At 31.4% G+C, this 27,390-nt stretch overlaps 2 protein-coding genes and 1 non-coding gene across 9 annotated transcripts; 1 reads left to right on the top strand and 2 right to left on the bottom strand.

The window, feature by feature from the left end:
* Nucleotides 1–580: 580 nt before the first annotated feature.
* LOC123886639 (glycogen synthase kinase-3 homolog MsK-1) lies at nt 581–4,703 on the bottom strand. 6 transcript variants are annotated; one of them, XM_045936132.1, is made up of 14 exons: nt 4,362–4,472; nt 4,070–4,167; nt 3,791–3,959; nt 3,591–3,686; nt 3,058–3,117; nt 2,684–2,956; nt 2,532–2,606; nt 2,380–2,436; nt 2,117–2,257; nt 1,988–2,038; nt 1,608–1,703; nt 1,416–1,499; nt 1,114–1,216; nt 581–1,003 (listed from the first exon to the last, which is right to left on the bottom strand). In XM_045936132.1, exons 3-14 carry the CDS (start codon nt 3,911–3,913, stop codon nt 921–923), a joined length of 1,242 nt encoding a protein of 413 aa, XP_045792088.1. In that variant the 5' UTR covers nt 3,914–3,959; nt 4,070–4,167; nt 4,362–4,472; the 3' UTR covers nt 581–920. The 6 variants fall into 6 exon arrangements, with proteins under 6 accessions (XP_045792088.1, XP_045792048.1, XP_045792142.1 ...); XM_045936092.1 differs by lacking the exons at nt 4,070–4,167; nt 4,362–4,472 and adding an exon at nt 4,475–4,703; XM_045936186.1 differs by lacking the exon at nt 4,070–4,167.
* A 4,819-nt stretch (nt 4,704–9,522) lies between these two features.
* TRNAI-UAU lies at nt 9,523–9,596 on the bottom strand. Its single transcript has one exon. It is a non-coding gene; the product is annotated as a tRNA-Ile (tRNA).
* Nucleotides 9,597–24,008: 14,412 nt separating this feature from the next.
* LOC123886415 (glucan endo-1,3-beta-glucosidase 12-like) lies at nt 24,009–27,290 on the top strand. 2 transcript variants are annotated; one of them, XM_045935793.1, is made up of 4 exons: nt 24,009–24,593; nt 24,674–26,101; nt 26,189–26,411; nt 26,515–27,290. In XM_045935793.1, exons 1-4 carry the CDS (start codon nt 24,533–24,535, stop codon nt 26,702–26,704), a joined length of 1,902 nt encoding a protein of 633 aa, XP_045791749.1. In that variant the 5' UTR covers nt 24,009–24,532; the 3' UTR covers nt 26,705–27,290. The 2 variants fall into 2 exon arrangements, with proteins under 2 accessions (XP_045791749.1, XP_045791706.1); XM_045935750.1 differs by having other exon boundaries at nt 24,674–26,411.
* The last annotated feature ends 100 nt before the right edge of the window (nt 27,291–27,390 follow it).

Raw genomic sequence — 27,390 nt, 5'->3', positions numbered from 1 at the left:
TAGGAACCCAAAAATATAATAAACAAGAAATATCCATGACAAAAAAAAAAGAGAAAAATTACAAGAGAACATATCTATTAGATACTCTTTTCTACTTTATAATATAGTAGAAGAGCATTCTAGAAGAAACTAAATAGAAATAAAAGAATATCATAAAAAATCAAATAAATCTTTAGGCAAATAACTAGAGGAAGACCATACTTGAATTCTCAGCTGATTTGCCATTCACATCAAGTACATTTCCAAAGGATTTTACCATTGTGGACTTGACCAAAGGAGCACGGGAATGAGCATCTAAACAGCCAAATGCAAGAATCTGAGCTGTGTTCTTCAAATGATTACCGCGATAACAAGCAATGTCCATTACTTCCAGTGCTATTTCCTGTTGGTAGGCAGGTACCTGGATCTGATTGGAGGCGTGAGCATAATTTGCACATCAGACACTGGTCAAGGTAAGATCTGCTAGTGGAGTTCAATATTTTCATAATAGAGCAATCCTCGAGGAACGAGACATAGACACAGTGATATGCTGAAACAACAGAAACTACCAACACAAAGGAGGCAAAAACAAACAAGCAGATAAGGACATAACTGAAACTTCCAATAACAATGCTATGCAAAACTAAATTAAGCAGCAACCAGTCATTATCTCCACAAATACAAATAGTGATACAACATTTAGATAATTGCATACACCTGTCTTCTATTGCATGTTACAATATGCTGTGGTACAAGAAACAGGGTATTCTGAATACCCTTTGGGGGTTGGGTAATATTGGGTAGCATATATCTCTAAATTTTCTTTCACAGGGAAACCGAATACAACAAAGATACTAATAAATATCATATCGTCAAATAGAATGAATGCACAGCATTCATACGGATACAACACTTGCAATTTTGTTACATTTCACAACATATTACAAGCCAAGAAACGGGCATTGCTTCCTTGCATGCTCTGGAACCAATTTCACCAAGGTCTCGACTGGGATTCCTTTTAGTTCTGGTACACAGGTATCAATAACACAAATTCAGTAACAAGCCCAAAACTATTGATGAAAATAAAAGATCGGCAAAGCACAAATACAATAGCCTATTCAAAAAACAGCATACCGTGAGGTTTGAAGTTAAATAGTGGTGGAAGGAAACGACCAGTCGGCAAGCGAGCATTCGGGTCACGAAGCTCATCAAAGAAAGGATGGGTCAAGGCATCTAACTGCAGCACATAAAGCAATAATACACAAAAAAATTTATATACAACCTCAGAGGATAAAAAGCAGTCATTGACTAACTAGATTAGAAACCATAAAACTGCCGATACAAACTTGAAGAACCATTACATGACTGAGAAACCACCAATTCTAATTGTTTAGAAAAGGTAGGTTTGAAAGATCTACAAGAAATCGTATACTCACAGCTTGGCACCGCAGGTTTGGAGAGTATTGTAATAATCTTGATACCAAATCAACAGCTTCTGGAGGCATGCGCTTATGGAAGATCTAGTGCAACAAAATCATCAAATATACATTAGTGTACAATAAGTAGTTATGAATACATTAGTAAGATGAGCTTAAGAATAAAGCATAAAATTTTATTTATTTTATTACCTTGTGCCATGGATGTGCTTTAATTTGAGGGAATTTAAATTCTGTATAATTAGGATTCATGCATTTAATCTCTTCTCTTGTTGGAGTTCCCAGAACCTATCAGAATAAACAATAAATGGATCATTTATATGTAAGAAACTGGCATTGTGTTAAAAAAAAGCAAGGCCACCTATCCAGCTGATCAACTCATCAATTAAGCCAAATCATTTTTAAAAGGGTAAAGCAAAGACAATACTCCGTATCAACCATTCAACATACAGACAATAATGTTACAAGTTAATTGAATTATTAACCAAGTATATCAAGCTCGAAAAAGTAATACAGTGCAAATAAATAAATCATTTGCCGCAATAATGAGTTAAACAATATCACAAAAATACCTTGATGATTTCAACGAGCTGATCAACTCCACTCTCGCCAGGGAACAACGGCTGGGAAAAGCAAATAAATATTTCAATTAAATGTACTAAATTACAAAATTGTAGGATATTACACCAACAGCTACCAACCTGTCCAAGCAGCAGCTCGGCCAAAACACAACCAACAGACCAGACATCAATAGCTGTAGTATATTCAGTTGCTCCAAAAATAAGCTCAGGTGCTCTATAATATCTAGAACATATGTACGATATATTTGGTTCGCCTTTAACCTGTTAAAAGTTGGACCAAAATAAGGTCAAAAAATTAAACTACCATCTAACTCAAGACAACAGACGGTTGAAAAGAAACTAATGAAAGGTGAAGCAGACATGCCGGCACACATGTAACATACCAAAACTTTTGCACTTCCAAAGTCACATAATTTAACCTGGTGGGTGTGTGGATTGACCTACATAGAAAAGCATTCAGTAAGTATTTTCCACCCAGCAGTATTGACACAAAAATTTGAAGTAGGGTATATGCACAATAAAATAGCGGTCGTACCAATAGATTTTGAGGTTTGATATCCCGATGGCAGACACCAATACAACGATGAATATAAGATAATGCCCTAAAGATCTGCAAGATACCAACAAAATCATTACAACCACAACAAGGTAAGAGCTGAAAAGGAAAGGTTTAGGTGACTGTCTTACCTGGTACGTATAGAGCTTCACATAAATCATTGGCATCCTTTGGTTCAACTTGTTGTAATGCTTAATCACGCGATGAACTGTTTCGGGAACATACTCAAGTACCAAATTAAGGTATAGTTCATCCTTTTCGGTGGTTGAAAAGAAACAATGCTTTAAAGAGACGACATTTGGATGATCAAGAAGGCGCATTGTTTGCAATTCCCGATTCTTATACCTCTTGTCTTGAAGAACCTTCTTGATAGCCACAGTTTCACCAGTTTCCAAGCACTTAGCCTACAATCATACACGATATCAGAACTAAAGTCATCATATGCTACTATGATGAAAAAACTAAAGTAACATTAGTCATCCAGTTAACCGTTACATATTGTTACCTGGAAGACAACTCCAAATGATCCATGTCCTACAACACGCTCTGCCATATAGCTTATAGTCTGAGATATTCAGAAATATATAAAATTATTCCGACATAAAAAATAAAAACATTAACAGATTGAGAAAGAAAATGTAGAATATAGAAAATCAAAGAGAATATGATAAAACAACACCATATGAAGTTGCACCCTATCCAATAGTATCTCATAGAGCATCACCAGTTCATCATTTATTAACAATTGGTAAGATAGATACTTGCTAAGTCGCGAGACAAACAACAGAAACATGTTTGACACGACAACCAATCATATACTAGTCAATGTAAATAGATCGTAGTCAGCAGGCATAGGAACAGACATAATTTCAAACCCCATTTCAACTTCAAGAACAATGCATTTGTTGCTAATTCAAAACCACAGCAATTCTTTTGGTGGGACATATGAACACAAATATTAATAAATACTAAACCGGTTAGACGGTGAAAGAGTTAAATGATTTGAAACCCCACAAACAATAAAGGGAGAAAGTATACCTGCTTTGGCTGGCCATTTCTACCACCAATAGTAGTCACAATAATATGTCCGGTCTCGGTTCCATTGCCGCTGTCAACAACCGTGGCTTCCATTTCCTACAACAGAATAAAGCCGTTAACAACCGCGCCTGAAATTTAAAATCAAAACAAAACAAACACAAAATAAAATTGTAAAAAAATTAACAAAGTGAGCATCATACTCTATCATCCCTAATTTTCATATCATTCATTTCCTCTGGCAATATATCATCAACACCAATTTCACCATGACCACTGGCTTCTCTAAAACCTGAAGTCGGTGCCACGCCAACGGACGCCGCCATCTTCACTTAAAAAACTTTCAATTGTAACTACTCACCACTCATCTACCTGCCAGAATGAACAATTCTATCATAATTAAACACCTTTTGTCATTAAAATTGAACATTAATCAAAAACTAAATAGGCAAAACATGAATTAAAAGCAATAAATTAATAACCATTTTGTAATCAAAGATCGATGAATCCAACGGAAAATTGATGAAAAAGAAAAACCCTAAACCGAAGATCCTTGTAATCGAACGGGACAAAAGTCGATCTAAATTTATAAAACAAAATTAACGAATACAGAGAATCAGACACATATAAAAGACAAAGAAACAAATATCAGTTACAACGGAGAGAAAATTAAAATTAAAAAATTGAGGGAAAAAAAAGAGGATAAAATTAATTTTAATTAATTAATTATAAAAAAAATAAAAAATAAAAAAGGAAAGAAGGAAGAAAATCTACTATGGAGAAAGAAGTGGTTGAAATGAAATAAATTAGATTTAGATCCGTAAGATATAGTAGTAGTAGTAGTAGTAGTATATGATATGATAGAAAATAAATAAATACTAACATACCAAGAAAGAATGAAACGAAAGTATGTGTTGAGAGAATGGGTTGTGTTGTGTGAGGGAGAGTTGTTCTTTCTTTCTCTCTCTGCTTTTTTGTGTGGTGTGCTATAATGCGCTGGTGACAGTCAAGGAAGAAAACCCACTCCAATTATTTATTTATTTATTTATTTGTTATATTATTATATTGTCAGGTGAATGAGTGAATTAAAAAATAATAGAGAAATGTAGTGTGAACGTGAATGAAGTCTGGCTTGGTTACCTATACTTTTGACCATTCAAACTTGAATGTTCAAAAATCACTCTAGTAGTACAACTAAGTTACTAGTAAGCAATTATTTAAGGAAGGAAAATGTTAACCAGTGCCTGGGACACTGATTAAGAATATCAATATGAAAATTTTATCTCGTAAATTGTGTATTTAATGTTTTAAAATGTAGTATAAAGTTATTCTCTCTTATCATTAGTTTTGCCATTTATTTTCTTTTTTTAGTATGCTTAACAAGTGTCCGGAGACATCATTTAGCATTTCCCATTATTTAATTCAACACAAGACTGACTAGGTAGGAGCAAGCAAGCTAGCATGGCTTTTGTTTTCGGGGCCTTCTTCATTCATGGCCGATCTTGAGTACAGTACTTCTTTAAGATGTGCCCTAAAAGAAAAATTATCTCACCTAGTGTTTTCAAGAGTACTATTTACAAAAAATAAAATAAATAAATTTTATATTAAAATTAGAATATACAAGTTTTAATATTTAGCTCTTTTAACTAGTGTTATATAGCATTGATTAATCTTTTCTATTAAGAAAATAGTATATGACTATAACATCGCCATTCGCCACACTTATGTATGAATGAATATGAACAAAAATTCTAACATGTGACGATGTTAATCAGGACACCTCTAACATGAAAAGTAGATTAAATGGTGTATGGTGTTATTAATAACATTATAAAAATTTTCAAAATTTAACGGTGAATTTTGACTCATATTTAACGGTGAATTTTACAAGTTGTACTTGTACATCATGTACCACTTGAATCACCCTTGATCATGTTAGACGGTCATCTTAGACAAAGTCTGTTAATGAATCATGGCTAGACTAAATAGAGGTGAAGGTAAATTCTATGTCGTATGTGTTCATTTTTTTATGAGTATGACATCGTGTCATTGTTGACTCATACTATTTAAATGTTTAAGAACAAACCCAAATAAAATATATTTGGGCACACACAAATCAAAAAGTTTAAAAGAAAATAAAATAATCATATCGATTAATATTATTTTAATTATTTTCTTTTAATATTTTTTTTTATGTTGTGAGTGTACCAACACATGTCATTTTTGTTTGTGCCTATTGAAACATTTTTCCTTTGGAGAAGTTTTTGTTAATGATTCTCTTTATTTTTATGAATGATCGAACTATATATAGAAAAAAAAATTAGTTTGATTGAAACAAAAGGAAGTAATTATGTAGTTTGTATTAAACTGACATTAGTCTGTTCCAAAAAAAATCGACATTAGCCAAATCACCATCTTAAATGATAATGGGGTCGTGAATTTTTTACTTTTAAATGATATTATATATTGACCGGCGTTAAAATGTCTAATGATTTTAAATTGTTGGTTTATTGTAGACCACTTATGAAGATGATCTGTCATTAAATTCACCTTAATGATATGTTTAGTTGTGAAGAGAAAGTGAGAAGAGAGAAAGATGTAAGAGAAGAGAGAAATGTATTGAGTATATATATATATATATATATATATATATATATATATATATATATATATATATATATATATAGAGAGAGAGAGAGAGAGAGAGAAGATTTATTGATTAAACATTAAAAGCATCTTCTCTAATCGTTAAAAAAAAGACTTATTTTTAAAAATAATGACATAAATCGGACTAAATTTGTTTTGACTGAGATGTAATAATACGTGTGTTTGATCTATTAAAAAAATAAGGGCAAAATTACACTACAGGTCATTTATCTTATTTATTTGTAACACTTGGTCCTTTATCTTTTTTTTGTAACACTTTGGTCATTTATCTTTTATTTGTAACACTTTAGTCCTTTATTTTATTTTTTTTTAACACTTTAGTCCCTTTTTTGTAACAGTTTGGTCCTTTATCTTTTTTTATTTGTAACAGTTTGGTCCTTTATTTTTTATAAATAAATAAGATAAAGACCAAAGTGTTACAAAAAAAAAGATAAAGGACCAAATTGTTACAAAAAAAAGATAAAGGACTAAACTGTTACAAAAAAATAAGATAAAGGACCTGTAGTGTAATTTTGCCAAAAATAAGAGAAGGGATATGAGAATTTTTTTATCCTCAAATAAGTTGTACATATAAAATACTAAAATAACTTTTTATTCAAAAAATATTGTACAAGACAAAATTTATTCAATAGCTTAAATGTTATACCGGATTGTTTTGATATATATTATTTTGTCCGATACATACATGTTATATATCAAATAGACCTAGAACATTGTTCTGGATGTAGGCCAACGTTGGAAACAAGTATACAAAAATAAGCCTTTTTCAGCTTTCTTGGCACATGAGAGAAGAAAATAAAAAGTGTTGGGTCTCACCATAAAGTATAAACTAATAAACTGATCTCTCCTTTATTCCTCGGCAATCCAAATGTGAGAAATTTTCCCAATCTTTTCAATTTCTCTCTTAGCTATCTATCTCTCACTTTTTTTCTTCTTTACCAAACACACCATATATGAAACAGTAATTATGTTTCTTCTCTACCTTGGGTCGGCTTCTGGGGCGGAGTCCTTCATGGGCTGGACAGGGCATGACCCGGCCTAGAATTTTTAATTTTTTTTCATAGGTATACTATTTAGCGGCGGTTGTAAACCCCCGCTAAACAGTCCGTATAGTTTGTTATATTTTGTTTTGCGGGAGTTTCAAACCATAAAATCCAGTATTCTTTAACAGGTTTGCATTTTGCGGGGGTGTCAAACCCCCGCTATTTGTACGTCCCATAATTCAAATGATTCAAATATACTTTTTAATTTATTTTTTTAAGCATCCCTTCTAATGTTTTATTGTTTAATAATTTATAGATGTCTTAAAATGTGTAATTTATTTTGTCCAAGTATTCAAGTATATTTTTTTTGGAGAAAAAAGTACTCAAATTTTTATTTAAAATAGAGTTTGTGCATAAAAATTCATGTTTGATCAATCTTTTGTTAAAAAAATTTAAATTTTTGTTAGAGAGATGCATATAATATTATAAACATAAATACAAAAACTAATTAAAAAGTATGAAGTTTACACATTTGACATAAAATATATTTCATAATATATTTTTAAAATTTATTTAATAAACATGTTAATGGTCCACCTTTTGACTATTTTTGAGATATCCATACTAGGCAGACTCTCAATATAATAAGTCTTTTTTTAGTAATTTCTTTTGCATATTCGATTTATATTTATAGCGGCCGCCCCAATTTGTCGGGCTAGCTCCGCCACTGGTCGGCTTGGTGGGGGAACAGGAGTGAATCCTGATATTAGATCAACTATAGGATGTAAGGACTCACACTTGCGGGATTTTGTTGGATTTCAAGTGTGAATGGTCAAGTCTTACATCGACTGTGAATGGTTAAGTCTCACATTGACTGTGAATGGAATGTGAGATTTATAAGATCTTGGAGCATTTCTTATGATCCTGAAGCATTTGACATAATGTTTCCCACGAGCATCCCAGAATTCTCCAACAATATTATAGTATTTTTCTCCAAAATATGGTCCATCGCCAACATGTTTTTAGGATTTTTGTATTGTGAGGATGTTATTGTAACATTGCAAGGTAACGCGACATTAGTTAATAAAAAATGTGCGTTTGATATGCTAAAAAACAGAGGATAAGATAACTTTTGTTGTACCCTGTTTGATTTGAAACTGATTATGGGACTGGACAAATTAGGTAACAAGGGATATGATAAAAATAAGATTTTTTGTCCCTCACTGAACCACGGGACAACTTTTTGTCCACAGTATAACTATAAAAAATACGAAAATACTCATTTTATTTTTGAATATAAAAATATCATCGTCTTATATCTCTCAAATACAATTTTGTCATGTCATGTCATCTTGTTCTGTCATGTTCAGTCTTTACTGTTTTACGAATCAAACGCACAGTTTTAAGGAGAAGCACATTCCCGGATCCCAAGTCACTACCTAATAAAAAAACATAAATTATAGGGACAAAATCTAAAAGTATTTCAAAGGACTATAATGAAAAGGTAACGATATCACACAGATGAAAAGAATAAATTATCCAAAATTATATTATATCAACGAGAACAACAATTACCAGCGCCACACTCTACCTTTGAATGTTCAATAGAAACAAAATTTCTAAGTAGTGTTAACTTGATTGATATATTGTTCTCACATAATAATATATGATTTATGGTTAAGAGAAATATACTTTTCACCACGTTTGAAAAATGAGTAATTTGATCTTAAACAATAAACACTACCTTAGCAAGAATCAATACAACACATAATATGAAGAAGTTACTATAAGGCTCATAATGAATACCAAAAATATGCAAGCTCACATCAACAACATATTGACAGCAAGAGAAAACCTACAAATAATCACACACACAATTCTTATTTGTTAGTTTTGACAGAGTATAACAAAAAATAACGCTCTCAAACCTTTGCAATTGGTTGTGAGACAATAACTTTACTATACAGTATGTACGATTAACACTAATTTTACATCTCATCATCATTTGTGTTTAAATTGTGGTTTAGATTTATTTTTTAGCATTATTGACATCATTGCACTGCTTTTCTAAAAATCTACAACTTTGAAGAAGATATCAGAAAAGTAACTAAATTGTGCTTTAGAAAATTTAAGACCATTTTTATCAACAAAAAAAAAATTAAGGTTGTAATAATCACTTTGTTACATTACATTTATTATTACAACCATCATGTGTTTATTGTGTGTGTGTTCATGTAGAAGGCAAATACATATTCACAAGTTTTTGGCAAAAATAATAAGCTATATGGTCCCGGCGGGGCTCGAACCCGCGACCTTCGGCTCATAAGACCAACGCTCTAACCAACTGAGCTACGGGACCAACACATTAGATATTTCTGCATTTAAGTATTTCTTATCTCCTGTATGTATTTTCTAAAATTAAAACTTCTCCGTGCTTCCGTTAGATTGTGAAGGTGTATAAAGGCGCATTTTTCTTAGTTAAAAATATTTTTTGTTCTATATAAAATTATTAAATTCGTCTTTATAAAGAAAGTTGTATGTATTGTTCCTACAAAGTTATCATATACGGAATTTTTAATTTCTGTTGTCAAGTTAATGCATATTTTTTAATTATTATTTTGTAGAAAAGTTTATAATAACATTTTAAAAAGTTCTTCCAAAAAAAACTCGAAATATGAATTGATATTACAATTATTTTAAGACATAAATTTGAATTGATATTTTAAAGTTAGAATTATTTTAAGACATAAATGTTGTAAATGAGATACTTTTATGAGATGGGGGAGTAATTTACAAGGAGATATTATTGATGAGTGGGGTGTTATTTATCCTTTTTCTATTGTTTTACATATAGGTCATGTTTCATAAAAGATAGTTGAGAACTCATAAGTTAGTTTATAGTTGATGGACTTATAGCTAATAACTTATAAGTTAGTCTTTAACTTATAGTGAATAAGCTAGCTGATTGAATCTGTAATGTTTAGTAAAATTAGCGGTTGAACTGATTTATAAATATGAAATGACATAAAAAATATGATATTTAATTTTTTCAAATTAATTGGAAGAAAAAATGATAAGGTATAATAAACTCAAAAGCTACATAAAATAACGTTTGAAAAATAAGCTATAAGTTCTTTTTAAAAAAAATTTACCAAACATATATTTTTTTGGTCGTATGAGCTTATAAGCTACAATTTATAAGCTCAAAATTTGTCGTTACCAAAGAGAGTCATAGCTAATCAAAATGTTAATTAGAGAAACCAACGTACTCCCTCCGTCCCAATTTATAACAAAAAAAACCTCTTTTCTTTGTCCCAAAATATAGCAAAAAAACATCAACTTTTAACCTTTTTAATTGTATTGTTCCAGAAATACCCTTATAGTATTAGTATTTAATAAGTTTATGTTTTTCAAAAGTGTGTATATTACTTTTTCCATGAAACTTTTCGGTTCCCAATATCAATGATAGTCATACTATAGTGTTTTTTTCACCTTCCACCGTTTTTATTCAATATAGCTTGTTCTTTCACTATGGCTTTTAAGTTTCTTGTAATCAAATTCCAATACTTGTAGCTCATATTTATTACACTCTGTTTTGATTTTCAAAATGTGCAAGGTAATTTAGGAAACACAATTTTTTGTTTTGCTAAATTTTAGAGTTTCTTAATAAATGTGAAATTATTCTTTTTCTTATATATCGGAACGAAGGGAGTATTAAAAAAAGGAAAATGTTAACATGTGCACCAAAGACACATGTTAAGGAAGCAAAAGTAGAAATAATATATTGAAATATGTGCATTTAACTTCTTAAGCATTAAATTTTTTTCTAACAATAAATACAATTTTCTATATTTAGAACCGTAACATGTGCCTTTTATGCACATATTAACATGACCCTTAAAAAAATTAGATACATGAATTCATATATACTCCCCTACATCGTCATTGGGTATAGGTAGACTTCTAGCTAGTTTGTCTTTTGTTGTTTTTAGTGAATGTAGTACTACTTATATTTTTTTTTATTTGGGACAAATACTGTTTGTATTTTTTTCATTTGAAACTACTCGCTAGATTTTTATTTTCTTGATCAAGTATTTTAGTGACAAAAATTTCATTTTTAAGACAAATAAATTGGGAATTCCAAATTTAAATTTCAACTCTACCTAATATAATATCTCTAACAATTAAATTGTACCACAAATACTTTTATTCAGGATTTATAATATACAAAAATATAATATATTTTTTGAGTGGCCTAACTTCCTTCCTTCATCCGTAGCTTTGGGTCTTAATGAGGCCACACAACACAAGTCACAACCTCAAATTTTACCTAGTAATCACACATGTGCGTAGCAATGAGAAGTATATATATCAATCTCCATCTTCATCTATACTTCCCCTTGCTAGTGATATTGATGTTATTGTAGTTGAATTGACTAATGATGACAAGAAAACAAAGATATTATTTGTAGAGTCCTCTTCCTATACGAGGATACTTACGGTGTAATGGTTATTGCAATAATCTATTTATTGAATTAAATTATGGATTAAAGGTTACGATCGGAGCTTGTGATGTCTTTCATGCTAAAATGTAGGGTATGTAGATCGGCTTGGATCTTGCATGGGAGGAGCATATTTCTCATCTCGCAGTGGAGAGTGACTAAAAGATTCTGATTGATATGATTATGGATAACAACAAGTTTAATGGGACGCTCTCCACTTTAATTCAGAGCATTCACAATATGTTAGCTTTTGATAGACATATATATCCAAATTCGTCACTTGGAGGGAGGGAAACCGTTGTACGGATTGGTTTGCCAATTTTAGTTTTTTATTTTTATTTTTATTTTTTACATATTTTAGCTTTTCCTTTTATTCTTTTGTTTGTACTATTGTGGAGACTCCAACCAGTAAGCTTCATAAGCTTTTTTTAATGATTTTTCTGGACACTTATACCTAAAAATGTTTGTTTAGTTCCGTAATTTTGCTTTGGGCTTCGACCCTCTTTGTAAAAAAAAAACTTCTTTTTATGTTCTAATCTCGATCTTTTGGTATCAAAGAATATAAAAAATATTTACATTTGAAAGATTATGTTTGTTTTCTATGACTCTAATTTTGATGATGATGAGGTCAAATTATCAAAACAATTTGTGTTATTGATTATGACTTTATAATTACAACTAATTACTATAATGTATACTTGTTCAAAATAAAATTAATATAATGTATCATATTTTTTACATATCATGGATGACATGTACTCACCATGTGATGTTTTGAGTTAAAAATAATTTTGGTTGTAAATATTTTTTTGGTTCAAATTTTAAGATGGTTGAATGACTTTCTCCGTAAATCGAGTCCAAAACTCAAATCTAAGAAGACAAAAACCAGCATGCCAATGAAGGACTATCTCAACACAAAGACTACGTTCCATATTAGTGATATTACTCACTCGTAGAAAGTGCAAATGGAATCCGGTAATAATTTACTTAAAAAACACTTTTAAGAAGATAAATTAATACAATTCGCCAAAGATAATTGTCGCGACCTTTTAAGAGAAAATAACATCATTCCGTTTTTTTTCAAATATTCAAACCACAAAATCGCAAACTAACATAAAATGAAATAAAAAATAGAAAATAATCGAAATAGGTCAGGTGAAGTGACCCACTCACACTTGAATCATCGAATGACTTTAAACAAAACCTGGAGAGAGAAATCAAAAGTTACAAAATGCGAAGAGTTGACCTCTAAACAATGTCACAAAAAACACATATCTCTCTCTCATGGGAAATGCTAGTATAAACACAAATACAAATGATATGGTGTTAAGTACACTCACACACACAAAAAAAATTAAATGAAAAAGAATTAAAATAATGATTGATGTGGCTATATTATTTTTTTATTATTTTGTGTGTGTGCCTGAATACATTTTATTTTGATTTGTGTCTATGCAAAACTTGCTCATCTCTTATAAAAAATGAATAAATAAATAAAAGTACTTTTTGTTGAAGTTGTTGAATAGAGTCGACCCAATACTAAAAGGGACCTAAACTGAATTTTAAAGTGAGACTATTTTTTTTTTTACAATGAGCTGGAGATCAAACCCATAATCTATAACGTACTACCCAAACCCCTCACCACTAGACCAAACCTAGTGACTTAAGACTTTTTTGTTTATTCAGAGAAAATGTGAAAAATGTCAAACAAAAACAAAGAATACAAACAGTTTTTTTTTTTAAAAAAAAAAAAATACAAAGTTTCCAATATTTTTCCGTTATTCATATGATACAAAGTCTCACATTATTTTATATTATGGAAGACACTATTTTTTTTCTTTTTCAGAGGCCTTTTCTTTATCTCGATGTCATTTGCTTGTGTAAACAAATAAACGTATAACTTATGAAATATATTTTTTCTCTTGTTAAATTTTTTATATTTTTATTTATTTGGATTGTCTTACACTTAGAACAGTCTTGTTGGTGACCCACAGAAAATTAAGAGTACCACATTCCAGACCTTAACCATCATGATCCAAGAGATTTCAAATTGAATACAACAGCTATGCAAAGTAAAGAAAGTGGTTTTTACTAGGCATCACAATGGGGTGGGGCGGGGGCGGGTTTTGCCCTCTCCAAACCCAAACTCATAAAAGTTTGGGTTTTCTCAAACCCATCCCAAATTCGAGCGGGGATAAAAATGATAACCCCAAACCCATATCCAACGAGGATCGGGTATCCCCATCGGGTTTCGGGTATCCCCATTACGCATTTTTCCACATGAATTTAGATTATATTTTAGTATTTTTTTATTAAAAAAAAGTTAAATGTCCAAAATTATTTTCTCAACAATATTTTTTAAATAAAAAAAAATAGAGAAAATGGTTTGTTTAATACTCAAATTAAAATAAAAAATAAATATATGAACATAATTTAAGAGATTATTTAAGCGTTTCTAATTTAAAAGAGTTGAAATCTAATTTTTAGTATAAGCAGAGCGGGTTCGGGGTGGGTATCAATGTACTCATTACCCACCCCAAACCCATCTTTTAAAATCGGGGAAAATCCAAACCCGAATCCAAACGCAGTCAACTCAAATTTTCCCCATCAAAGCGGATATGATTTGGGTGAGTATCCGTAGGTATGAGTTTTATTTTCATGCCTACTTTTTACATGATGTGATGAGATTTAGTATGGTAAAATAGTACTAGTAGTCATTAATATTGCTGCTTTTCCAATTCCTTTTTATAGAAAATCTATCGGTATTTCAGTTGGGAGTAGATATACAACAAAACAAACACACTATATAACATGGAAATGTAATTAACTCTACCTCTGCAGCATAATAAAGATTTTTAAGGACCCTCTCTATTGAAAGTTTGTTGGGCCATTTATTAATACTTCAACGGTAATAGTAAATGTTCATAAAATTTTACTTAATGATTTTCACCAACGCATATGATTTGACACAAGGTGTAAGTATTACCCTAAATTGCAAGATGACAATGTGTTTCCAAACTGAGGACAGGAAAGGACCATTAATAGGAGCAGGGATGATTGGTTGGGTTTTATGAAATTGGCTTGGCCTATTGTACATTTGTACTACTAGTTGTTCTAACACAAACAATATCTTACTAGTAATTTAAAGATACACTATATAGTATAAAATTACACTATAAGGGTAATTTTGTAATTGAACATATATGGTTTTTTGATAGTACAATAACTTGGTTCATCTTTTCTTTTCTTTTTTCTTTTTTTTTTATATAAATGAAATGATAAAGTTATCATAAACTAACATACATAAGTGAGAGAGTCGGGGTTCAAACTCCGATCATGAGGTCCGACCTAACAATTTAGGCATATATTTATCAGTTGAGCTAGGACCTTTGGACGGTTCGTCTTTTACTTTTTAAAATATATTTTAAGGTTGATATTTATCATTTTTTTTATCTAGTTCGATATATCTACAACAGGTTGAGTAGTTCAATTAATTCAATTAAAGGTTAAAGATGTTGAACGAGTAAAATGTTCAGATTTAAATTCTGACGAATGAAAGAATAAATACTATATACTACTATATACTCTGTAATAACTATAGTTATCAAACAACAATGGATTGATTAAGTGGTAAGGGATTTGAATTCATTAAGTAAATGGTTAGCGATTCAATTGCGTATGGAGAAAATTCACTTGACAGAGAAGAATCTATTTTGTGTACCCTACACATTTTTTGACAAATATATATTTTTTTTGGTAGAATTTGACAGAGATATATTAATCACCACTAAACGACAGTAAAACATTCGTATCAACATCATAATAATAAACAAATAAAATATATATTTATCTATATTATTACTATAGAATTTGAATGAAAAGACATAAGAAAAACAATTTTCATTTAAGCAAGAAATAATAGATATTATTAAATTAAATCTAAAATTTGGTCATGTTAAAGTGAAGTATTTACATAAAGGCCACAAGGCAAGTAGTATAATAGAGGGAATATGTAGTACCACATTCTCTCAAAATATTAACCTAATAAGTATATCTTCAAAGTGAGTGAAATAGAGTAACTAAGAAAAGAAAAATGGAGAGAGATTCAAAGATAATGTTAGTGATGTTAGCCATTATGTTAGTGATTCTTGCAAATTCAAATCATGTGGAAGGAGCTGGAAGGTTGCTAAAGGAGAGTGTGAAACATCCTGAAACTTTCAATATTGGAGGAGGAAATGGAATATTTCCAAGTAGCCCTGGTAATTTTGCTGCAGGTATAGGGTATGGTCCTGATGGTGTAAGGTTTTGCACCTTCCCTGGGGGGTGTACTAATGGCAATCCCTTCCCTAATATCCCCCCTACTTTTGGAACTGGAGGAGGCTCACTACCACATCCATAGAAGACAAAAAAATTTAAGGTGCTAAATGGAGTGTTTCTAGCTTGGTTAATTAGAAGACATGTGTGTTATTAATTAATTATATAGTTTTTATATTACTTAATGCTAATTAAGTATCAGTAGCATGGTATAACTTGTTTTTAAGTTTGATTTTTCCTATGTATCATTAGGTTTGTTTTCGTGTGTGTCTTTCTTAATCTGTATTTGGCTGCTTAATTTGATCTTACTAGGAACAATATAATGGATGCCAAAGTTTAGTTTATTTATATATCATTATGAAGAAGCAGGTTATAACCAATATGGATCCTTATTTATAATTTTTTTTTTCTTCTTGTTTCTTTATATTCAAAAAATAATAATTGAACGGATCACTGCTAGTGCTTACCAAAAAATAAATAAATAAATTGACTGGCTTTTTTATCACTGCTTTTCTTTTCTTTTTATTTTTTTAAAAAAAGATACTTAAAGAATATGGGCTGATTTATCAAATATTTTATGTCTACACATTCTACACTCAAATATCCAAATTTAACTTGTTAATCTATACCATGAAGTTGCATTGAAGTCTCATATATTTTGTACATGTTTGATGTATAAATGTGTTTAAGCACCACAACTTTTTGAGTTAATTTTTAAGATGAGATCTAAAATCATTTGACAAAGTAAACTCCATACAATTACATTTTATTTTATTTTTACTAATTAACCAAAGTCAGAAACAAATTATTTTGTCACAAACTTTTTGAAGTTTTATATTGTTCATTTTGCAATAATGTGAAGTTTAAACTATATATTCACCCCATCTCTCTTTCTCTCCCCTAACTTTTTTATTTGTGTGATCTATCAACCATTGAAATAGAAAAATGTAAAATGGCTAAACAAAAAGGGGATCATATCCATTTCCATTTCGTTTATAAAAGATGAGAAAGTGATATAGTGGTGACCCTTATCGTGAACCCTTTCGAGCATGAAACATCACTACAAAAAAAAGTTTCACTCGCGACGGATAACACGCGGCAGTTCCTGCAAACCGTCGCCGCTATTTTCATTTGTGAGAATTACGGCTGTTTCTTCTAAACCGTCGTGGCTTATCTTAGTGGTGACCCTTGATGAGAAAGTTTTTTTTTATTTCAAAAAATGTGTAGCGACGGTTTTACACCGACGCTAAAACCAACGACAGTTTGAAACCGTCGGGAAAGGGTGAAATAAACTCCTTGCACTTTTCACTTTGCGACGGTTTAAAAATCAATTGACGACGGTTGCAACCGACATTACATCTTTTTCGACGGTTTGTGTGGTGGTTTCGAAAACTGTCGCTATTTTGTGCGACGACGCCAGGATTTGCGTCATTACTGAAACCGTCGTTATACCTATTTGCGGCAGTTTAAAACCGCCGCTAATCGCTTCCAAAACCGTCGCTAATTAACAATTTTCTTGTAGTGCATGCTCAAGATGAAAAAGAGGGAATATAAAAGAAAAATTCACACAAAAATTCCTCATGCTTCATTCCCTAATCTTGTTCATCCTTTGCTAAGTATACTATGCTCATGACAAAGGAAATGTAGTGTGTCAACTATGTGAGAAAATTGTCTAATAGTAGAAAGCAACTATTATATTTGGAAATATCTAAATTTCATACACTTATTTAACACTTTTTTTTTATCTCTATCTTTGTAGTATCACGTCACTAATTAATATATCACATTTATTAGACCACTCAATTTATTTATTTTCTCTCTCATGGTGTAATTGAAAATTTGAAATACTTGAGGGTCGAGCAAACATTTTTCAAAGGAGGAGAATTGTAAGGTTTGATCAATTTCTCAATTCACCTCTATATACTCAAATCTATTACTACTACCAGTTTTTTTTAATAAGAAATAGTTAACATTCACTAAAATATTTATGTATCTATTTTATCTTATACTACCAAAATTGTACTTCCGGTAAACTCCATTTTAGATGAGTTTGTGAAACTGAATAAGATTTGTCAAAGTGTGATTAGGATTGTTGGTCTATTCGGTTGAAGGCGCCTTGTTAGGGAAAGGATGCAATGTGAATATCACAAAAATGTGAATGTGATAATCTTCTTTTTTCTTGGGGAGGGTGTGGGGGTGAGGGTGGGGGTAGGGGCAGGGTTAATAAAAATATGAAAAATTCAAATATTTAATGTGTATTTACACTAAGATTCTATGGTGCAGCTCTATTTTGGACTGTTTGGGTGCAGTCCTTTTAATTGACCAATAGAATATCAATTATTTCCACATCAGCGCAAGTCCATGGTGAATCTTATGAAATTTTAATTTATTGCACATTAGTCCCTCATTTAGTTAATAATAATTTACAAATTAAATATATATTATCATTTTAATAAAAAAAAAACGGGAGAGAGAAGAAACTATGTTCTTTGTCATGTTTGTACAAAAACTTTTAATCTCATGATATTTCAAACTCAAGATCCATTGTCCATCTATTGCTTTCAAGAAAAATTTATAAACTCATAAGATTTTAAACAAATCGAGTAACATCAGTGGATATGGTGAAATCATTCATCGTCAGTTGTGGCATATGCGGCGATGGCAAGATCTAGTTTTCAAGTTTTAGAGATTTTAATTTTATGTTTTTTGTTTTAGACGATTTGAATCAAAATTAAAATCATAACTGTATTGCAAATGATTTTTGTGATGTTTCTGGGTAATTAATTGTTACTTTCCACGTTTAAATGGACCTAAAACTGTCGGGTCAACGCTGGATATCGCGGATCTAAAACGGGTCGAAGTGACCTGGCTGAAGGTTGAAGATGAAGATTTATTTAATATAATATTTAGGGACTTAGTTGAAATATTAAAAGATGCAAAGATACATGGTGAGCACCATATATGTGGATTGTACCGTATCATTTAAAGTTGGTCAACACTGCATTCTCATTGGCCAGTTTAGGAATGTACCAAAACATTCCAAAGCTGGAATGCACCGTAGAATTTTCCTTATAATAATCAATCAACCAATGAGTTTTTTTTTTTTGACGAAAACCAATGAGTTGAATGCTTTAAAATATTTAATTTAATCACTTTTAAAAGACAGATAATTAATTAGTACCCATGTACAAAAAAATAAAAATTTAATGGAAAATGCTAAACAGTGCCCTCGGGACACTAGTTAAGGATACAAATATAGAAGTTTTATCTCGTAAATTGTGCATTCAATGTTTTAATGATGTGAAAAGTTATTGTCTTTCATCATTAACTTAACTTTTTCATTTGTTTCATTTTTAGTATGCTTAACTAGTGCCCCTGGGGCACTGTTTAACATGACCCAAATTTAATTAGTACCCAAACCAAAGGCACCAAATATACTTTATAGTATTCCACTTTTTGTGGGTTAGAGATTTACAAGGGAAGCTTTTCTGCATATACAATTACATCATCACCCTTATCAACCATGACTGTGCAACCACTTTCTATTTCTCTATCTTAAGCTGCTTTGCCTTCGGCTGAAACCTAGTCAGACAAATGCTTTTTATTTTAATTTAGTTGAAACTTGAACAAGGAAAAGGAAGAATAAGATTATTTTCCACATGGTTTGTTTGTCCCACCCATGTTGTCTACGTAGCATTTAAATCAAACAATGCTTGCATGACTAGACATTTAAACTAATACAATGCACACTCTAGCCAAAAACTAAAATAGAATTTTTGGTCCTACACTCAGCTGAATTTCAGCTCACAATTTAGTTAAAAAAAAAAATCATAAAAAGAGTTTGTGAAATAGTTTAGTGGTTTGACTCACACACCTTAAGTGTAAGCTGTGGGGAAGTGAAAAATATCGAGTTTAAATATAGACTTCTGTATATCAACGTTCTTACAGCTACCAATTGAGTTGTATTTAACACAATAGTGGATGACAAATGAATATACGTTGCAACTCATCAATCATTTTTTAAATACAACTGATCATAATTTTAAATGTTAGTAACCGTTATTAAAATCTTAATATTGTCTCTTTTAATTTATTAAATTAAATTTTTTTTAAAAAAACTAATGCATTATTTAGCATCATCATAATTGTATGCATCCTTTAACATTCCTCCAAATATAACTTCCAAAGTAGAAAAGTTTAGTGACTTTCACTCTCTCTCACACTCTTTATAACCACCACCTCACATTCATTTTCTACTCATTCCTAAATCTTAACATTTGACAATTTCACTCAATCTTTGAGTTTATTTCTACATGGTGCTATATATACTAATGTTTAGTTTTTGTTATCCTACAATATTCATATGTACTAATGTTTAGTTTTTGTTCTTCATTTGTAGCTTGGAAGAAATAATTTTTCACTGCAGATAGAATGTTAATGGATGAAAAGGTCGGTATTCTCAATTACTCTTATCAAATTATTGTCATTTAAATCTTTAATTTTTTTTTTATCATAACAATGGTTGTAAGTAAACAATCTTATTTTTCTCATTTATTTACTGATATTTGTTGTTCTTTTGTTATCAAGAACATAGAACCAATGATAATTTTTAAGAGGCTTCATTCCATGTAAGATGACAAAATATATTCCTTTCTCAAATTGTATCTAATAAAGAGTCAACTAATATTATGGAGCAAGAAAGTTGTGGAAGATTTAGAGGATTGAGATATATGATGTTTGAAGAATTTTCCAATAGTTAGATAATAAATTTATAGCATCAATATGTTTGGTGCAAGTGATTCATTTTTTTTTATAATTTTCATCTATGTTTTGAAGGAATTCACTTTCAATTCTAAATTTTAGTTCATTTAAAAAAAGAAAAGAATGTTATAACCACTATTATAACATGGGTCCATAGTCTTTATAACTAAATGTGAGTATATGTTTATACTCACGTTTTTCCTCTACATTCATAGACGGTTAGATAAATTATGCAAGCATTGTGGTGAAGTTCAAATCTTCTAATTTCAGGGATACTTTAAACTTATATATTCAGACTAAATTATGTAAGCATTGTGTGAATTGTGATAATGATAATGACTTTGACATGATATTTAGCTTGCATTACTTATGACAATGTGACACTTCTAAAAAAAAATCCTAATACTCATTTGTAACTTCTCCCCTTTCTTATTCTATTTAATTAATGATGATTAAAAGTAATGAATATTGAAAGGTTTAGTTTTTATTCATGGGACCTTTCATTTTCATATTGAGTTTTAATTGCATGTCATATACAATCAGTTTACGTATTTAATTGTAAATTACAATTCTATCATGCATGCATTTACTTGAAAAAAAATTATACCTACAACAAAATAATAATAATTTAGAATTTTAAAATTTTGCATATAATAAAAATATTATAATTTCACACCACTAATAATATTAACTTAGGACAACTTTCAAGTTACAAAAACTATCATCTATTTTTAATTTTGTTAAAATAGATAGTCATAATTATTTAACAATTGCTTATAATAAACGAAAAATATGATTGAAACATATATGTAGGACTTTGAGAATATGATTTAAGAGTATTTACGGCCCAAAATAAATATAGAGAGATATTTATAAGAATAATATAACATTTTTAAGCAAATAATAAGATGAGATGTTAAATTCTTCTAAAATAAACTTTCTTTTTCGGGTGTCGGGTCTCGAACCAAGTTCCTCTAGGTTGAAGATTAACTCCTCAACCAAGTGACCTCTCGGGAGACATGCAAAATAAACTTTCTTTACCTGAGCCAAATAACTGAACCTAAATTCAAATATATGAAATCATCATCCAAACTTATATATTGGCAACAAAAAGTATTTAAGGTTTATATATAGGCTAAATTGCAGTTTTGGCCCCCCACGTTTCATAATTGTGCGATTTTGGCCCCCCAAGTTTCAAATAAGCGATTTTGGCCCCCCACGTTTGCCCCCTTTTGCATTTCTTGGTCCCCCTTGACTATTTTGACCAAAAACCTGCTGACATGGAATATTTTTGACACGTGTCTTAATTGTATTGGCCAACCAAAATTATAAGAAAATTTAAGGAAAGGTCACGTGACTCTTTTTATGTTGGGATTAATTTTTTTTTTTTTTTTACAAATTGTAAAAAACAACAATTAAAAGTCTTAATTTAACAATCAGATGTTAGTGCCTCTGTTGGTAGTCTTAAATCGCAATTTTGGTTAGAAAACTCTAACATCTGATTGCTAAAATTAAGGCTTTTTATTGTTGATTTTTACAAATTTTTTTTTAAAAAATAAATAATTAAACCCAACAAAAAAAGAGTCACGTGACCTTTCCTTAAATTTTTTTTTTAAAAAAAAAATAATAAATTTTGGTTGGCCAATACAATTAAGACACGTGTCAAAAGTATTCGATGTCAGCAGGTTTTTGGTCAAAATAGTCAGGGGGACCAAGAAATGCAAAAGGGGGCAAACGTGGGGGGCCAAAATCGCTCATTTGAAACTTGGGGGGCCAAAATCGCACAATTATAAAACGTGGGGGGTCAAAACTGCAATTTAGCCTTATATATATTATAACAAAAATACACTAAATATTCAAGCAAATATTATTAAATAAGAGACACAAAAACTAAAAATAAATTTGTAGGGTCACAAACTTTACCATAAAAAAGAAAAAACAAACCAAAACAAAAAAAGACTAAGAAAAAAAATGTAAACTAAACAATATACTAAAAAAATTGGGACTAATAAAGTCGGGATAAAATTTCACCAAATGAATATGTGAGGAGAAACTTCAAAAGACCGAAAGAGAAGTAAGTAGAAAAGCTATTTGGTGCCTTAAATTGCATATAAGGGAGTAAACGGCCGGTTACGTTATTTGATACGTAATTTTCAAAAAACGAGATCACGTGATAAAAAAAAGTATGTATGTACGCATGCCTCCAACTGTTATTGAAAATACAATAACGGAGACATAAAAAAATAAAAAGCAAAGTGACATATGACTGTAAAGTTGTCATTCATATAAAGAAAACCTAAGATCTTATAGGAGCACACAATTAAAATAAAATATGATGTATCCCTTCAAATTTATAAAATATTATAAGAGATCTATTACATTAAAATATAAACAAAACTATGATATAAATAAATAAAATCTAATATTTCTAAACAACTTTTTTTTTATATACATATACTAATATTAAACATGATCATATTTTAAATTAATTATGTTTTAATTATGTGTGATTAAACTTATCACAATTATTATTTTTCATTTATAAAATTATTTTAGTTATATATTTTAATCGAACCCGTGCAACGCACGGGTTTACCCCTAGTATATATAATTGTGTTGTTGGACTTAGGTTTCCGGGCTATTGAGAGCTAGCTTTTGAGGTTGAGATATAAGTATATTTAATATTAACCCCACAACTGCAATCGGGAGGGGCCGGAACCACTTGATGTCGGAACTAACCCCGAACCAGATTAGACAGTCCAGTGGGCCGGATACGGGTGAAGAACAAAAACATAAAAATTATGTATATTTGAACATAAGTTATTATTAAATAAAACTCAATATTTGCTGAACAAAGAAGACTTTATTGATTTTGGTATATATAAATCTTAGCTCATCCTCCAACTTTAGATTGTTAGATATAGATGCACAAAAGCTCACAGTTAGTCCACAATACCGCCTGACCTCATCTGAATTTAAAGCAAAACCAATATCTTTTTCTGGCTCCTTATCCCTTCTTTTACTTGTTACACTCAAAATCTTTCAACAATAAAAGTTGTCCATATTAATTTTTCAGATAAATGCATTCAGGATCCTTTAAATTTCGCGTTTGTAACAGTTAGATCCTTAAGTCTTTTATGTAAGAAATAGGTCATTTTAAGTTTCTTAATTTGTTCCATTGCAAAAGCTAAGGTATCCATGTAACCATGTAACACTTCTCATGCCTAATGCCTAAGTTTCCTACTCAGAATTTGATATCTACCCTCCAACACATGGTTTGTTTTGAGCAATAGGCAGTAGTATATGGAATCCAAAAGCAAAAGCCCTTAACTAAGGAACACCGACACAGAATCACATGTGCACAATTTCATTTATATTGCATGCATGTGTCTCAGTATTTGCATTGCACATTCATTTTAAGGACTTTGGCAAAGATATTTATATATATAGAAAGCATATTCTCCAATATTGTAATCCGACAATATATTTCCACTTTTCAAATTAAAGCTTAATGACAAAGTAACATCTAATAATCCAACATCATCTTTGTTTTCTTTATCATATCATTACAGCTTGGTCCTCTTTCTTTTTTGACAACTTTTTCTCTTCTTCCCACTCATCATCTTTATCTAAAGTTCTTTGCTATGTCTTTAAAACACTGCTTCTGTATATATCAATCACACTGAAATTTCAGCTAAGATCATTTCACTCTCTGATAATGGCCAAGGAAGCTTCTTTCAGCCTCTTGATTCTCTCTTCTCTCTTAATTTCATGTTCTGGTAAGTACTTAACACTGATAAATTATAGTAATAGTTTTTGTTCAGATTCTAATAATCCTCCATTCTTTGACTCTTTGCAGGAGTTTTGGTAGGTTTTTCCTATCATGAGAGAGGAGACACATGGAGTAAAGTTTCTTCGTCTCAGATTCGAGTTTTCGTCACAGATCATAGGATTTTGAGCACTCTTACCAACTCAAATGTGTTAGTTGATCTTTACTTAAACAAAAGCCAAGTTGAAAATTTCACTACTTCAAAACATTCAGCAATTTCTGAGCTAAAAGTTCAGCTTATGAACTTTCTTCCACATTTAAACATCAAAAGCATCATTGCTAGCTGTGGAAGTGAGTGCTTAGTCCAAAATAAGATGCATATGATTATGCATGCTCTTAAATCAATTCATTCAATTCTCAGAGATCTTCACATAGGTAACGAAGTAAAAGTCTCGGTCGCATTTCCATTTCAATTCTTAAGGAAGTTGAGTATATCACAAGAACACAAACTTTGTAGGCTACTTTCATTTATAAAGGAAACAAAATCGTTTGTGACGATAGAAGACAGCATTGATGGGGAATTAAGCATGGGAGAACATTTTGTTCAAACTATTACCGAACGCGCTTCTCTTGCTGCTTCTGTTCTTCCTTGCAATGATGTTCCTGTGGTGCTAACAATCAAGAGTTCAGTTTTACCAAGTTCAATAGAAGTAGCTCAATTTAGTAAAAGGGTATCCAAATATTTAGAAGCAAGAAGTCCTATTGCAAAAAGATTATCTGCATTATATGTAGAACTTCGTGCAACAGAAGATTTTTCAATGAAAGAGCTTAAAAGGGAAGAGGAAGAAATATTTCATTTGTCTAGAAGAGAGATCTTAAGCAAATTTCACAGAAGAAAAACTTTAGATGGCACAAACAGTCCAACAAACTCAGTTTATCCGACAAATCCAACACCAGTTGTTGTGACACCCTCGGATACACCAACCATTATTGCAGTTCCTTCCACCACCAATCCTGTCACAATTTCCCCTACAAATCCAGCTGCAATGCCAGTAACAGTTCCTCCTACTACACCTGCTGTTCCTTTACCTCCAACAAATCCAACCAATTCACCGGCGGTTCCTGTCTTCAATCCAGCTACAACGCCTTCGACAGTTCCAGGTACACAACCAATAACCAACCCTGTGACATCTTATTATCCACCTCCATCAGGAAATGTTCCTGTTGTAAATCCTCAACAGCCACCTCCTTCAAGCGTAAATGCTCCTTCCATTCAAGGACAGAGTTGGTGTGTGGCGAAATCAGGTGCTCCACAAGCGTCCCTTCAATCGGCGTTGGATTATGCGTGTGGAATGGGTGGTGCTGACTGTTCTCAAATACAGCAGGGTGCTAGTTGTTACAGTCCAGTCACTTTGCAGAACCATGCTTCTTTTGCCTTCAACAGTTACTATCAAAAGAATCCATCTCCAACAAGTTGCAACTTTGGAGGCGCTGCCACCTTAGTTAACTCAAATCCAAGTAAAATCTTAACATATTTTAATAACCCTCGTTTTTTTTCTTTCAATCTCATGCTTCAAAAAATTGATCACTGTTTATTTTTATTAGGTTCTGGTTCTTGCATTTTCCCATCATCATCGTCCTCCTCATCATCGTCGTCAACATCATCCTCAACGCCGCCAACGATATCATCACCAACGCCACCTACACAATCAATTCCAACTTCAACACCGCCGCCAAGTCTAACAACACCTTCATCATCTATTCCAACAATAGCTCCCCCATCGATTCCAACAGCTCCACCAACATCTTCAGGATCAGGCACTTTCGGGTAAGTGAGATGGCAAGTTTTTCAAGTCTTTTAATAATTATTCTGTTGCACCAATAAGCATATACTAATCATGGGTATGTATAAATAATGCTGCATTTTGTAGCTATGGTGCCCCACCTTCAGTGTTAAATTCATCAAGCGACCCAGCTTCAGGTACAATGCCTGATTTTGGGTCCGATAGCCCTCCTGTTGTAAACACAACGACGGCCTCGCACTCTCTAGCTCTGAAACCTGCTACTGGCTGCATAGTTCTGATGATTTCATTTGTCACTGCAAGACTCAGTATGCCATAGAGTTCAGAATTCAGAAACAAGTTTTCCTTTCAGATCATCATACTATTCATAGCCATACGTTAGAGTTGTCTTGCAACATCAGGTCTATAGGTGCAGAAAGATATCAGATTAAGAAGGGAAGAAAAAGAGCTCTGCTTATGGTGTTTTAGGTTGTAAAATATATTATGGCCAATATTGGTCGTGTACATATATTTTGAGAGCTGAGGTAGTTTTCTTTTGTTTATTCAAAGTTACAATCTAGGAACTATGTAGTAGAGGAATTCGTATTTCCAGCAGTCAAGGGTCCCGCATTTACACATCCCGGACAACAGTGGTCGTCCAATTTTGATCCGACAGTCCAAAAAATGTAGATTTTAATTTTGATTGTATTAGTCAAAATACCAAGCTTTAATCTGGACTATTAGATCTTGATTGAACGGCCAACAATATTCCGAGTACGTGAATGCGAGAAATATTGTCTGCAGGAGAGTCGGGTCTGTAGTTCAGTGTAAATCTGTCAGAGTTGTTATGACCATCCGTTTCCATGAATGGAGATTTGTTATAGATTGAGGTTCTATTAAGATTCTGATGGATAAAAATTGTCAAATGATGTGGCACTTCTATTCTATAGACTGAGACATGTGCTATATGGACAAGAAGAGACCCACCTGTATCTTAACCCAATGCATTGGATGCTGATTCTAAAC

The sequence above is a fragment of the Trifolium pratense genome, linkage group LG1 (assembly GCF_020283565.1).
Source record: "Trifolium pratense cultivar HEN17-A07 linkage group LG1, ARS_RC_1.1, whole genome shotgun sequence".
Lineage (NCBI taxonomy): Eukaryota > Viridiplantae > Streptophyta > Magnoliopsida > Fabales > Fabaceae > Trifolium > Trifolium pratense.
The sequence above is the reverse complement of the archived record's forward strand: the minus strand, read 5'-3'. Positions and strand labels throughout refer to the sequence as shown.

Excerpts from the sequence above, each read along its gene's own strand:
- LOC123886639 (XM_045935954.1), bottom strand. The coding sequence starts at position 3,913 with ATGGCGGCGTCCGTTGGCGTGGCACCGACTTCAGGTTTTAGAGAAGCC. Across the intron at positions 3,687-3,790 it reads TGAAAATTAGGGATGATAGA|GAAATGGAAGCCACGGTTGT; the intron begins GTATGATGCTCA and ends ATTCTGTTGTAG. Across the intron at positions 3,118-3,590 it reads GAAATGGCCAGCCAAAGCAG|ACTATAAGCTATATGGCAGA; the intron begins GTATACTTTCTC and ends TGAATATCTCAG.
- LOC123886415 (XM_045935750.1), top strand. The coding sequence starts at position 24,533 with ATGGCCAAGGAAGCTTCTTTCAGCCTCTTGATTCTCTCTTCTCTCTTA. Across the intron at positions 24,594-24,673 it reads TCTCTTAATTTCATGTTCTG|GAGTTTTGGTAGGTTTTTCC; the intron begins GTAAGTACTTAA and ends GACTCTTTGCAG. Across the intron at positions 26,412-26,514 it reads TCAGGATCAGGCACTTTCGG|CTATGGTGCCCCACCTTCAG; the intron begins GTAAGTGAGATG and ends TGCATTTTGTAG.